General features: G+C 44.0%; 2 protein-coding genes across 5 annotated transcripts in view; one reads left to right on the top strand and one right to left on the bottom strand.

Moving 5' to 3' along the window:
* Positions 1-100: 100 nt before the first annotated feature.
* Positions 101-6,582, top strand: NUDT9 (nudix hydrolase 9). Of its 3 annotated transcripts, none has more exons than XM_048303108.1 (8): positions 101-187; positions 1,378-1,614; positions 2,667-2,759; positions 3,301-3,387; positions 4,278-4,389; positions 4,563-4,709; positions 4,958-5,042; positions 5,978-6,582. In XM_048303108.1, exons 1-8 carry the CDS (start codon positions 165-167, stop codon positions 6,151-6,153), a joined length of 960 nt encoding a protein of 319 aa, XP_048159065.1. In that variant the 5' UTR covers positions 101-164; the 3' UTR covers positions 6,154-6,582. The 3 variants fall into 3 exon arrangements, with proteins under 3 accessions (XP_048159065.1, XP_048159066.1, XP_048159064.1); XM_048303109.1 differs by having other exon boundaries at positions 110-197; XM_048303107.1 differs by lacking the exon at positions 101-187 and adding an exon at positions 204-731.
* A 3,977-nt stretch (positions 6,583-10,559) lies between these two features.
* Positions 10,560-14,357, bottom strand: part of SPARCL1 (SPARC like 1) — a 13,225-nt gene continuing 9,427 nt past the window's right edge. For both annotated transcript variants that reach the window (XM_048304493.1, XM_048304494.1), the window contains exons 7-11: positions 14,017-14,137; positions 13,113-13,249; positions 12,518-12,666; positions 11,484-11,632; positions 10,560-10,996 (exon numbers count right to left, since the gene is read on the bottom strand). In XM_048304493.1, coding sequence (XP_048160450.1) covers positions 10,968-10,996; positions 11,484-11,632; positions 12,518-12,666; positions 13,113-13,249; positions 14,017-14,137 — 585 coding nt within the window. In that variant the 3' untranslated portion in view covers positions 10,560-10,967. The remainder of the gene's footprint in view (positions 10,997-11,483; positions 11,633-12,517; positions 12,667-13,112; positions 13,250-14,016; positions 14,138-14,357) is intronic.

Genomic DNA, 14,357 nt, shown 5'->3' with positions numbered 1-14,357 from the left:
TAAAGTAAAAGATAAAAAAAGAGGAAAGTTTATTCTCTACTTCCCCGCGGGAAGCAGGGTTTCCGCACGCACATCGGTCGCTCCGGAAGGCAAACACTGTAAATAACCAATGCCCTCCCCTTCCTCCTCTTCATTTCCTTATGTTTTATAGCTGAGCTGACGTCATGTGGCATGGAGTAGCCCTTTGGTCAGTTTGGGTAAGCTGGCCTAGTTGTGTCCGCTCCCAGGATCCTTCTCAGTGATGGGGCTAGGAATGTTGGGGACACAGCGCTGATGCTGTGGGAGCGCTGCCCAGCAGCGGCCTAAACACAGAGACTGTGCGGGCACTGCGGGGCTGCCGTGGGGAAGGCGCTGCGCCCCAGGCAGACCCGGCACCGGGCGCTACCATTGGCGCCGCTGCCGCCAATTCGGGGCCAGCTTGTACGGCGCGGGGCGGCACTGCGGCGCTGCCCGCGGCTCGGCAAGGAGCGGGATCCCGGAGCGGTGACAAGGAGCGGGGTCCTAGAGCGGGCTGCCTCGCATCGCCGGCCCAGCGCCTCACTCCCGCTCCCGGCCCCGGCCCAGCGCCCCGGCCCGGCCCCGGCGCTGAGGCGGGGTTGCCCCCGCCGCGGTGCGGTCGCGGCGGGGCCGATGCCGCTGCCGGCCGGAGCCCTGCCTCGGGCGGTGGCTGTGCTCTCGTTCTCCGTCCTGCTGAGCGCCCGGGGCGCTGCCCAGCGCCGCCCGGCCCACAGGTACCACGGGCGGTGGCGGAGCTGCGCGGAGCCCGGGTCGCGCCCCGGTGTCGCTGCCGGCGGTCGGCGGCCTGTTCCGCCGGGAGCAGCCGCCTCATGGCCCGGCCGAGATCCCGGCGCTGCCGTGCACCCCCTGCCCGCCGAGGGGGAGCTTGGCCGGGGTGTGCGGTGTCTCAGGGTGTCCCTTTGGGGCGGGGCAGAAGGGCAAGCCGGGCTGTCCCTTAAAGTGATGTCATTACTGAAAAGTAAAAAAGCGGTGTTGTCCTTTTCCACGTCTCTGTTAAAGGGGTTTTTTTTGTGAATTTCAGGTGTTTCGCGAGTTTGATATTAGGAGGAATTTCTTCATGAAAAGGGGGATTAGACGTTAGAGTGGGCTGCCCAGGGAGGTGGTGGAGCCACCATCCCGGGAGATGTTTAAGGAAAGACTGGACGTGGCGCTCAGTGCTATGGTTGAGGTGACACGGTGGTATTTGGTCATAGGTTGGACGCGATGATCTCAAAGATCTTTTCCAACCTGATTGATTCTGTGATTCTGTGAAAGAGCCGAGTCTATTCCGCTTGCCGTAATATGCTTTACAGATCCGGCATTAAATAGCAGGTTAAAGCCTAGTGAATGAGATGTGTTTTTTGGTTTTTTTTCTTTTAGTAATTTATCTGCAAACTGTTGGTCCCGCCTTCATCCTGTAAACATGTTCAACAGTTACAATGTGAAGTTCCACCACAGCAAAGCTCTCACTTCCCCATATCCAGGATCACACATTGAGCGTAGCCATGTTCCTGAAGATAAAGTGGGCTGGCTGACTGAGTGGAAAGATTATAATCCTGTGGAGTACACTGCAGAGTCTGTTTTGGCTGGACCCAGTTGGGCAGATCCCCAAATTAAGTGAGTGGAAATGGTAACTTTTTTCCCCTGTGAACATGGAAGCAGGAAATAGTCGTGAATTGAGTTAACAAGATCATCTTAAGTGATGTGTGATTCTGCAGTGATGTGTGAAAGTCAAGATTAAGAAAAGTGATGGTTAGAGAACTGAACGGTCTGGGTTTGTTGTGAAGGTCTTTGACACATGATTTTACTGAGCTGATGGTTGAGATTGGAATAATGGGCAGCTGTTGATGCTGTGTAAGTGTTTCTCTGTGTTGTGAGCTAAATAAAAATCTCCTAATTCTCCTTAAGAATTTGGAAGAACATTTTAGTGATACATTTGTTTGTTCGTTCATGGTTGGAATGCAAAAAAGAAAGTGAATGAAAAAAGAAAGTGTAATCATACTTCTTGAAGTGAGCACTCTGACTCAGGAAATGTGACAGGCTGAATTAATTGCAGTAATTTTTTTGTGAGTATGTAACAATGGGGGTGTCAGTTCTTCTGTCTTACGTAACAAGGGGTAGGACAATAGGAAACAGCCTCACATTGTGCCAGGTGAGGTTTAGATAGGCTATTAGGAAAAATTTCTTCAGCAAAAAGTTTGTCAGGCACTGGTACGGGCTGCCCAGGGAAGTGGTGGAGTCACCATCCCTGGAGGTGTTTAAAAGATGTCTGGTGGGCTTGGCAGTGCTTCATGGAATTTGGTGATTTTAAGGGTCTTTTCCAACCAAAATGATTCTGTGATTCTCCAGCTCTAACCTTAACAAAAATACCTTTGAAACACTTTCTAAAGTGTTTCTAAACACTGTCTAAATGAAACTTGAGAGAGATGCAATATTAAATACTTTAGTTCTGCACTTTTGCCTGCAGAACTAAATACAGAGGGACTATCATCAGTAAAGGTTGAGACTTTATAGCCTCCTTTAGAAAAGGGAGGGCCTGCAATTCCAGTTCTGGTAGAAACTGCTCATTGATCAAAGGGGTGTTGCTGGTCTGATGGGTGGCATGCAAGCTTTATAATTTATAATATGTTTTATAATTTATCTCTGTTAAATTCTTTTTTTTCACGCAGTGATGGTTTTTCTCCCAAATTCAATGAGAGAGATGGGGAAGTGGAGAGGAAGAGTCTGAATGGCTTGTATGTGGTCGAAAATGGGAGACCCCGGTGAGTGTGGGGTTTTTGTTTGTATATTCATTTCAGTGATGTGGTTTCAGTGCTGTTACAGGTCTGTCAGTTCTGGTACGTGGTACCTGCTGGGAGTAAGCCAAGAGAGAAAAATGGAACCTAGTTTGATGAATCGACACTGGTGAAGGAGAAAAACATGCTGTGTCTCTTGCCCTTTAAAGCACATGGTGACACCACATATGTGTTGCTGTCCTTCCATTTTTTGTTATTTAATCTTGATTTGTGGTTTTTTTGAGAGTTTTTTTTGAGTTTGTTTTTTGGTTGGTTTTTTTTTTTTTTTTTTTTTTTTGGTTGGGTTTTTTGTTTGTTTGGGGGTTTTTTTGTAGAATATTTTGAATATGGGGAAGTAAATATGGTTAATGCACTGTTGTGTTAAGGGTATGGAAATTTAGCAGAAAATAAACTCCCTTGTGTTTCAGGTGATCCTCAGAGATCAGAGGAGCTGTGTGTGGCTGGGCTTAATTTCTATTTGGAACCAGTTCAGGATTATGTAAGTCATGTAGTGTGGCATTTATTTCAGGAATCCAGCAGGAAGAACTGGCCTCACTGGCAGAGGGTTGTTGGGGCGCTGGGGACCAAACCATGCTGCTGATCCTGTTGTAACCAGGTAAGGGACAGGTGACTGCAAGGTACCCTGCAGTAGAGAAAAAACCCATACCTTTTGCTTCTTTTCTGCCTCTCTGGACAGGTTATTATTTTTCATGGCCGTTTTCTCTGTGTGTTCTCTATGTGTAAGCCCATTCTGCTTTTGTTATGTAAGAAACACTAACTTGACTTAGTCTGTGATAAGAGAAGGTGGGATTAGGATGCTCTTTTGGTCACTGCATGCTTTGTTTTGATGTGCTTTTCCCAGCAGGATGTGTGTATGGGTGCTAACCATTTTACACAAAGCATTCAGAAAAGATTGTGTGGTTAACAGAAGTGCAAGCTAGAAAGTGCCATGCTGAAGGCAGAACCATTGTGGAAAATCATCCTGATGCATTTTACTTCTTCCGCTTTCCAGAAGGATGCTGATGCTACCGAGTTTCTTCCTTGAAAGTAAATGCTGGCATTGTTTTTGTTTTATTTTTTTTTAGACAGCTTTTTGCTTTTCCTATTGATAGTTCTTAATTCTTTACTGAAGGCGATGGTGGCTGCTTGTGGCTTTGTCCTGGCGCTGCTGCAGCCTGTGCGACCATTCTGTTCCAGCAGAGACATTCTCATCCGCTTAGTATGGATTGGCACAGGTGCAGCTCAGGGAGCTTTCAGAAGGAGCTGCTGCTACCAGCCTGGCTGCAGAAATGTGCCTCATGGGCATTTTCTGCCCTTTTGGCTGAGGAAAACCATCAGTGTTCTACCCTTGGTTGCAATCCTGCTGGATGGCATCCATCAGTCCACCCTGACTGTCCATTCTCTGCCTTGTTTGTCCCCTCACAGGTGGCAGTGCCCTCCTGTCCCTCTCTCAGGCCCTTGTGTCAAGAAGCAGCAAAACATGTTCTTGTTTGTCATTTGCTGCAGGTGGAAAAGGGACGGAAGTGGCAATAAAGTTGCTCATCCAGGTACTGGCAAGAACATCTTGCAGTTCGTAGCCATCAAGAGGAGAGACTGTGGGGAGTGGGCCATTCCAGGGGTAAGGGCAAAGTTCCAGAGGCAATTGACGTTTCCCTGCTGGTGAGGCCATGAGGCTGATAAGGCACGTGTATGATGCAGGAGGATGTAACATACTATGAGCCAGGAGTTAAAATTTGTAGAATCTGAGGGATAGTCTTTGTTTGCTTGTTTGTTTGTTTTCCCCCCTCTAAGGGGATGGTGGACCCAGGGGAGAAGATCTCTGCTACCCTGAAGCGAGAATTTGAGGAGGAGGCCTTGAACTCTCTGCAGAAATCGCCTGAGGAGAAGGCAAAATTGGAGAAGCAGCTCCAGAAGCTGTTCAGCCAGGAACACTTTGTGGTGAGCTCTGTGTCTCTTGTGGTAGCCTCTTGAGCTGTGCATGTAGCTCACAGCTGTATGGAACCTGAGGAAGTGCAGCTGAAATGAAAATAAGTCATGATGCTCACGTTCTTGGGGTGTAGGAAATGGAAGGGACTGTTGAAAACTCTGTAAGGGCAAATGTGTCAGAGGGAAAGAAAAAAGTATGACTGATTCCACCTTGCTTGTTGTGACACTGAGCTTGTTCTGGTTTGTTTGGGGCCTTACAGGTGTACAGAGGATATGTGGATGACCCTCGTAACACTGATAATGCCTGGATGGAGACAGAGGCTGTGAACTATCATGATGAAACAGGTAAATATCTCCAGGGGTGCTCTTAGTTGTCTTTTACTCCATATGTTGATTTGAAATTGGGACTGTTCTTGAACTGAGAATGGCAATGAAATTGGAGGAGCATGAAAGTCAGGTGTAAAATATGGGGCTAGATTGTTAAATTGATCTGTTATCTTGCTTTCCCATTTTTCACCTGTAAGATAAATCTGTTTAGGTGATTCTGAGTTGTTCAAGCTAGAGATTTCATGTAGTGACATTTCCACTGAATTTTGGGTAGTAGGATGCCAGTTGTAAAGTTTCACATGTGGCTGGTCCTAGATTTATCGGCCCCCAGGAGTAGTGGAGATAGTGTATCTTTGGCCCTTGTTTCCAATACAGAATGGAAAAGCATTTCCTTGGTTGTTGTCTATGAAGTCCTGAAATTCTTTAAAAACAGAGTAAAAACTTCAAAAAGAGAGCAATTCAGAAGCCTTTATGCAAAAAGTGGTATTTTTGATTTTGGGGCCTCTAGTAAAGTTTTAATTATTTTTGTTTTTTCATAAGCATATATAAGTTTCAGAATTCAGTTTGTCCTGTAGAATCGTATGTGAGAAAAGCAGCAGTCAAATGTTAAGCAAACAAACAAAAATCCAGGCAGATGTATTGGCTAAACTTGAGGTAATGAGTATGTGTTGTCATGATAGTTTCCATAACTTTTCATGCTGCTGGTGATACCCTAAGAGTGGTGACAAGGAGTTAACTCAGATTTGCCACTCAGGTTTGCCTTAAAATAGTGCAGGTATGAAAAATGTTTCTGGCACAGAATCAGGGAGAAACTTAGTTGTTTTTTCTCTGAGAAGCAGTAGAAGGTTGCTGCCTGTGAAGGAGCATTGTGGAAGGGCAGAACTGATAGGATGTGAGAGGGGGAAAAAGCAGGAAGAGGCAATAGCATGTCCTAACTCTCATTTTGTGAACAGGTGAGACGATGGATAACTTGCCTCTGGAAGCAGGTGATGATGCTGGAGTGGTGAAGTGGGTTGACATCAGTGAGAAGCTCGAGCTGTATGCAAGTCACAGCTACTTCATCAAGCTGGTGACTGAGAAACGGGGAGCCCACTGGAGTGAGGATCCTGGATCTGAGTGCCACGAGTGATGGAAACTTGGAACCGACAGACTCTGAGAGAATATATTTTCCAGCCTTGAAACAGATGTCATTGTCATCCTCAATGAAAATTCTGTGAAATTCAGCTGGGAAAAACACAGTGATAAACAGAGGGTTTTTCAGAGACTTCAGGTTGCTTCTTTTTATTTCTTAGCTAGTGTGAAATGAGAAGAATGTGGGGCTCTCGGTTTGCTTTCTTGGCTTCATTATTTGTAGCTGTTTCATGATGTCTGCAGATCTGCATGGCAACACTGGGATTCTGACTGGTGGTAGTTCACAGGCTGTTCACCTTAGCTCTGTGTTCTTGCACTGTTTCCCTGTATGAATAAGTATGAATCCCTAAGGAATGAGAGACTTGTAGGATAACCTGAATAATGATTTAAGTGCTGCATAATAAAGCGAAATTTCTTTTCTGAGTCATTTCACTTTGGAGTGATTTTCTATTTTGAGAGATTAGTTTTCACATTTAATTACTTTTTCGTTTACAGCATGGCTGGTATTCACATCTGAATGTGTGACAATGCCTCTGTGTAAAAAGAAAACTGTTGGAGAATGAAACTTCATGACTGATTTGAAGAGCTGAATTTTGAGGTTCCTCTCTTCCCACGGCTTATGGCAGTACAGCAGTTGTGGAGACTGCAGCATAAACAGAGTCACTGGAAAAGAGCAGCCTTAAAGTATAGTCTTGTAAATTGTTCTGGTTTCTTACCCTTCAGGTGATGTAAGTAGCTTGCAGTCAGGAGGCTGATGTAGGCCTTCTCTGGCATTTATGCTGCTAACAGGAGCTGCACAACAGTTGCTGACATTTCTCCCTGTGTTTTTAATCAATTGCTGTTGTGTATTAGTGTCAGGTGTTGGTGACAGTGACAGCTGAAAGTTGATGTTGAAACCTGAGGACTTTAGGAATTTTGATCCATATATTGAAGTAAGGTGGTGAGAAATGTCATGGTCTGGAATTACCTTGTGTAACAGTACTGTGACACATTCATGCACTGTTGAGACTTTATCCACATCCTGCTTAGCTAATGAATGCGTTTAGGGCTTGCTCCTTTTCAACCCTCCCTCTGCCTCCCAGTTAGCTAGTGAAACCTGAAGGAGTCACGTATGTTCATGCAGGAAACCCTGGGAATCTTGCAGAGTGTCGCGGGTTCGGTTTGTAACCGGGCGGAAACACCAATTTAGTGTAGTGGTTTGGTCCAAAATACTCATTACTGTTTATCTTCTGTGAGATAAGAATTAGGAGAAATGCAAAGCAGGCACCAAACTTGAAAGAATATAAAGAAATTTATTAACAGACCTAAAAGAGGAAAGAAAAAAAATTATACCATCTTCAGAACTCCCTCCTCCCCCCACCTTCCTCCCTTCTCCCACTGACAATGTAAAAAGACAACCCTTAAGATGTTCAGTCTGTTTACCACTTCCATAATAACCTTGTTCAGTCCATTTAGAAAGAGAAGTCTCTTCTTTCTCATGCTATGAAAACATTATCACAACGAGACAGCCGCCCACTTCCAAATATTGTTCAGTCCATTTAGGAAGAGGAGTCTCTCTGCCTGCATGTGAGTCCCTTCCCCCGACTTGCAGCTTTTCCCGCAACTGCTTTCGAGGGTCCACTCTTGAAGTTTTTTGGGGTACAATTTTAAGGTTGAGCCGTTCAGAAACAAAAACAGAGGCCCTTCTCCTTCCCTGGGAGCAACGGGTCTTCATCATCTTCATCGTTAGGACTATCTCTGGGAGCATCTCTGGGAGCATCTCTAGGGACTGAGGTTTTCTCCTTTCCCGTTTGGAGCAAAAGTCTTCATCAGGTTCATCTCTAGGGACTGAGGTTTTCTCCTTTCCCGTTTGGAGCAAAAGTCCTCATCTGGTCCATCTCTCCCTGTCCAAACTTCTCATGAAATTACAGCTGTGTCAGCATCTGCCTATCTCAGTGCAGGTGCTTTTGCTTACGAGCTGAACACTCCACCCCCCATATCTTCATGGAATTACAATGGGATCCTCTGATATATCATAGCTTCACAACAGAATTTCAGCTTTAAGCATCTCCTCTCTCTCTTCCCTCAGGTTTTCAGCTCTTCACAGCAATAAAAGGGTTAATCTCACCTCGGCCTTGCAGCTTTGCAGCTGGAATGTTGAATGTTTCTTATCTCAGTGGAGAGGGGGGAGAGCCGAGCCGCTCCGGCTGCCCACGGCAAGGCAGTGGGGGGGGTTCCACGGCTGGAACAGGTCCATCGGCTCCAGGATGGCCGTGGCCCAGCCCGGCCTGGCCTGGCCCAAGCAGGGCCTGACCGGGCCCGGTGGCCCCCACACGGGGCCCGCAGCCACCTGTGCCAGCGCCGGAAACGAGAGAGAGCTTGGGGGGGGAGTTTGTCTATTCTTAAATGTGTATCACAGAGGCGGTCACAACTTTAAGTGGCTTAAAGAATTGTCCATATTCAAACTGGCCAGCTGATAGGTTCTATCAGTTCCCAGAGGAAGCTGTAAGCACCCCTTAGCAAGGAAATCCCTTCTGGGACTATGCTTGCTAACCTATGACACAGAGTTATTAGTATGTTCCTTTCAAAGAAAAAGTAATGCCAAGAGGTATTAATTTTTCTTTCAATCCTTGCTCACCTCTTCCTGCCCACTTGATTTCTTCTGTGATGTGATACATTATGCAGAGCAGGCCCCCAGCAGTGTAGTTGGGTTTTGAAAGCATGACCTACAAGAGCAGACCCTTCTTATGGGGTCAGGGGAGGTGGATCTGTAGTCTGTAGATACAGTTTTTTATACTTCAGCTTTCTGTGCATCAGAAAATCACAATGTCATGAATCATGCCTTCTTCAGATGTTTCGGGTGATTAGTTTACTTCTCAGCTGATAAAAATGACAGGTTTTTTTTATAACAACCCCTACTAATCCTTGGAGGATTGACAAGCTTGGCAGTGGAAATGTGTTATAAAAGGAATATTTGTTGTTTGTTTTTTCAATATAGGTATTCTGACTGTAGCAATGCTGGAGGAATACTCAGGTGATATTACTGAGAGTACTGAAGCTACAAACTGAGAGGCAGCATAAGTACTTTCTTTTTTCCTGAAGAAATGGGAACTTGTGAATTAAAGCTATTACCTTTTGAGGCCAGCTGTGTACTGACCATGTGCTTGCAGTTTGAGAGCTGTGCTTTCTGCCATCCAACTCTCTGTGGGTTAAACAAAAAGCTCTTGAAAGAGCTCTTGAAAATAGCTATTGAAAATAAGTTTTCAGTCATGGTGCTTGCCTGATCCTTCTGTTTAGTGATTATTTTACTAGTAAGTAAGTAAGTTTGAGTACATGTATCGGGAAAATCTTGTAGGATGCGGTTTGGAAGAAGTTGGCATCACGTTGGATCTGTCTGAGGCCACTGACATCAACAGCTCATCAGGTGGGATGTTCATCTGCCCCTTAATACATTATATTCTTCGTATATCCACAGCTGTAACCATCTTGGTGATGATCATTATTTGCCCTGTAGAACTTGGGACTATTTAAAGGGCAAATATTTCCCCTTTGCCCTGATAAATTCAATTTTGTTGTATGTTTTCCTAGTAGTGGGTTTGAGCAGAGCAGTGGTGAGCATTGTGTCAGTGGAGAGTGAGTCAATCTCTTGAGAGTTATCCTCGTGTGAACTATATTTAATTGTTCTAAGGTGGCTGAGTCTTGGCTGCAGAAAGAACAAATATGCAAAAGACTGCAGCTAGGCTGGAAAAGCTCTGTCAAAGTTACTTTCTCCCCCAAGACATTTGAAGTCCCAGAGAAAGGATCTTTTCCAAATGGAATTAGCATTGAGAATATGCTTTTGTACATACCATCCAGGCTGAGTTGTTTACACACTGCTGTGTGATGTTGCAGAATGTGAAGTGAGCAACAAGTTGGGATGGTGGAAAAAAACTGGCAGTGAAACTGGTTTTGCTGGGAAGTAATCTCTGCTTTGTGCAAGAAGTTCTTGTGTTGAAAATAATCACAGCTTAATTCATTGTATGCCAGGGCATCAGGCTGGTGTTAAGCTACGATTATCAGCCCTTGCTGGTTCAAGAGCAGATTAGCAGGGGGTGAGGGGACTTCCACTGTTTAAGATACCAAAATAGCATTTCTGAATTCCATCTTCTTTTCATTGGAGAGGTGACATGGTTCAAGTGAAAGGTGTTTGCTGATCATCCTTTGTAGGAATAGCATTTGGGGTTTTTTTCCTTAAAGCAGAACATGCCTGGAGTGTTTTCAGTGAAATGCTTACCTTAAGATCACAAATTTATGGGGATTCGGGAATAATCACATACTGTCCTGGCTTTTTTTATTCTTAAATTGTGCCTCTTTTGAGGTGAGCAAAAGATGGGCAATGGTGAAAGAAATAGAATTTTCTTTGACAAAGTTCTGACAAAACCCATATTCCAAGTAGACTTCTATTTTATTTGAGACTTCTCTGCAGAGTGTTAAGCTGACAATACAGTAAATAAAGGAAACAAGTCCCATTTCAGTGTGCAGTAAAATCTACATTCTATAATTCTACTGAGGAGTTTTGTGAACGGCTTAGTCATTGGGTTAGTAGTATTCATTGGTTCAGAGAGATCATGGGTACATGTGGGGGAAAACACTGGTTGTTTAGCTATGAACCAATTGAAGTAGTTAAACTTTGCTGCTGCTAATGAATGTAGAAATTTTCTGCACTTTTGTTATTTGATAAGAACTCAGTGAACCTTATTCCATCTTTTTCTTGAAAGCTGTGAAGCTGTTAATTACAAAAGTAAGCAGGATTCACTGATTTTAGTACAGAACTGGGAGTCTGTTCAGCCAGGTTCAGAATAGGAGATTTTCATTTATGTCCTCTGCAACAAAGAAGAAGAAAACATTATTGACATTTTATACCAAAGAGACATTTTTATGCTGTATCACTGTCAATAAGGTGACTGATGCTATGGATGAGCAATCAACTGGCAGAAGTATATGTGTGTTATGACTGGTAAATTGTCATCAGAAGAGCTGAGAGAATTCTGTGAAGCTCCGTGTGTCTGACTTCTGACAAGAATCAGCCTCCACTTAAAATTAGGGACTTGCTAGTAAGTTTTTGAACTCATTTCTTCAGTCTGCTTGTTTGGCCAAATACCTTCTGTCATGTAACTCTTCTGGGATTAACCTGTGCTATGTTGTTAACCCTGCTGACCTTTTGCAGTCTTGTTATTACTGTTCTGTTTTCCTCCCAGCACAGTAGCCATGAGCTTCTACTTACAATTTCTTCGCCTTACATTGAGGTCTGAGTAATTTTCTTGATGGGAACATTCTGTCAGGTGCATCTGCCTATTTTTTTAGGTTTACCTTCCTTAATCCCAAAGCAGTGGCACCATTCCTTCAAAGCGATGAGTTTGTCCTGGTCTCCATCACACTCTTGGAAGAAACGGGTTATGCAGTGTTCCATGGGAACAAGGGAGGCTCTCAAAGGTGCAAGCTCTGAGTGTGTTAATAATCTGAAAGAAAGAGCAGATATGGAGAGCTGCATTTCCTTAATAAATCAGCAGGATTATCAAAGGTGATCTAAGGTAGAAGACAGTAAGGATGGCTTTATCAGAGATGCCCCACTGGATTTTGCTATGGCGCTGCTGTAGTGAATGTGTCCCAGGTCACTATAAAGATATCTAATATCTGATGAACTAAAATGCTTCTGATGCATGTTTGTTTGCTAAGATCTTTTCTCCTGGAACAAGTATTACTTGTGTAGTAATTACAAGTATTGCAAGGAGCGACTTGCTCACTACTCATCACTTGTGGAGTTCTGCTCTTAATCCTCAGGAGATCAAGCTTGCAAAAGTGCTTAGCTGTGTTCTAAAGCAGTAGGTGTGATTGTCCCTAGGTATTGAAGGTCTGAACTTGGAAATAATGGATCCCATCACTGAGCGATATGACCAAAAGCTTGAAATCTGAGTCACGTTCTCAGAAGCTGGAGGCTTCCTCTGGACTGTGACTGTATCTGCTCATTAAACTGAGAGACCTCTGTGGTGTTAGTTGAAAACTATGGATACCTCACTAGTGGATTTTTGCTGCCAGGGCTCTGTCCTCTGTACTTAGCCTTTTGCTCTTAGCTTCAGTAATAACAGGATTTCTTCCTGGCTGAGAGCATTAGTAGCCATTCAGACACTGTAGAGCTTAGAGTGTACTACATTATCATGCAAGGCAAGAGGATAGCAGGCTCTGACCTAGGACATGACCAGGAAAACAATGAGGGAAAAAGTTCTGTGTTAGAAAGGGGGAGGATACTGGTTTCTATATGTAGAGAATCCTTTGAGGGGTTTAGAAAAGTAAAACAGCCTGAGTTTAATTGGCAAATCAGAACTGAACCACAAATATTTTTTTACCTGTCAACAGGGTGCTGATCAAGCTGGTGAAACTGCCAGTGCACAGGATACACATACATGTGGTAATTTTTCTCAAAGTCGTGCAGGAGCAGCTCAACTGGGTGGTCACCAGCCACAAGGCGCTTGTCATTCTGGTAGATCTTTTTGACCTGAACATAACACAGAAATTGTTATTTTTTGTTTAGGAATGAAGATCTGTCCTGAAGAGAATTATCTGGCAAGAAGGTGTTTGGGAGAAATGAAACTTGATAATAAAATACCACTGAGGAAATGGGTTTTAGTGTTTGTGATCATACACAGCACAAAAAGCTTGCCTCAGGTGGTCCAGGAGATTTTTGTTGCTGTCCGCGTTAACTTTGGCAGTAACTAGAAAGGGAGTGAAATTCTTGTGGCTTAATTGTCAGACTCGGCTTGGTAGCCTTGGCTTGGTAGGAGATTAAACCAGTTTTATCACATCTTCTGTCCTGAGCAAAGCAACTCATGTTTTGCTGTGAAATAAACCATCTCAGAAGTCATCTAATTCGTACCATTTAGTATGAGATGTTCTGGGCTGGTCCATGTAACTGCATGGTTTTGTCTGAAAAGGATTGCTGACCTTATTCCTTTGCTTTTCAGTTAGAATCCCAGAAGTGTTCAGGTCACGTTCATAATATTGGACAAGGATGTTCTTAAGCCAGTCTCGCATCCGGAGGGGAAACTGATCCACTTCATAATCAGTACAGGGCGGGATGTCTGTGCCAAAGAGGAAAGCTTTTGTTAACAAGTCATCTGTTTAATCCCTATTCGAGCATTTCTGAGATTTGGGATCTCACTATCAAACTTCCAGTTAAAATTGACAGAACTGTTAATACATAAAATTGTGAATGCACCTAATGTGGTCAGTTATAAATCTACAGGGTTTTTGTGCACGTGCTTAACCAGTTGTGCAAGACCCAACTTTTATATATCCGGGCAGCTTCTGAGCATAGTTGTGCAGTGGAGCTGTTATCAGTCAGTTGCATGAAAGCAGAATTTTTGACAGCAAAGGAGTATTCTGGCTGGGAAAGCACTTTCCTTCTACCATATGCAGCACGCGAAGAGGTTGGAAATCAGTTCTGGCTTTTAGATCCTGACTTCCGCATGTGGCATCTAAGTTTGGTTGTTGTTTGTTGGGGTTTTTTTTCCATGGGAGTTAGAGATGGACATTTTCATTTACTAACACTCTGCAAACACTGTTTTTCTGGTCAAGGATTTACAAAATCTTCAGAGGCTGTAGCAACAGGAACATGTAAGACAGTGTAGGGGGAAGATAAGGTCAGCAACAATTGGTGTAAGCACAGGAGAGATGTCTAGGTTTCAGATACTTTTTAAACATGCTTAGGTTCTGGAGGTCTTAATTAGCAGATAATTGATGCACAAGTGGCAAATTACAAGAATAAAGGTAGTTTAGGGCTGGCTGATGGGTTAACGCTACTGCTTCTTTATACCTAGGTGAATTCTTCACAGAAAAACAAGCTTACATTTGCAGGAGCCCATATAGTCTAGGTGCAGCTGGCGGCCCATTTTTGTCCCTTCCAGTTGACATTTGGTGCCAAAGAGTTGACATATGCCATTGTAAGTCTTGTTATCCGTACCACAAACCTAGAGGAGGAGGGAAAAACAAAACCACCACCCCCACCGCTGTGTTGAGAAAATAAAAGCATCATTAACATGTGGTGAATGCCCACGGGGAGTACACATGATCAGAAGTATTGGAAACATTAGTTGTATGCCCACGTGAGAATTAGTTGTCTGTACTTGCAGGCCCAGTTTTGCAACACCTGAGTTTATTTTAGTGGTTGTAATATAGCCTCTGAGATGC

This window comes from Corvus hawaiiensis, chromosome 5 (assembly GCF_020740725.1).
Source record: "Corvus hawaiiensis isolate bCorHaw1 chromosome 5, bCorHaw1.pri.cur, whole genome shotgun sequence".
Lineage (NCBI taxonomy): Eukaryota > Metazoa > Chordata > Aves > Passeriformes > Corvidae > Corvus > Corvus hawaiiensis.
Note: the sequence above shows the minus strand (reverse complement) of the source record. Positions and strands in the feature narration are given on the sequence as shown.

Excerpts from the sequence above, each read along its gene's own strand:
- NUDT9 (XM_048303107.1), top strand. The coding sequence starts at position 631 with ATGCCGCTGCCGGCCGGAGCCCTGCCTCGGGCGGTGGCTGTGCTCTCG. Across the intron at positions 1,615-2,666 it reads TGGGCAGATCCCCAAATTAA|TGATGGTTTTTCTCCCAAAT; the intron begins GTGAGTGGAAAT and ends TTTTTCACGCAG. Across the intron at positions 4,710-4,957 it reads TCAGCCAGGAACACTTTGTG|GTGTACAGAGGATATGTGGA; the intron begins GTGAGCTCTGTG and ends GGGGCCTTACAG.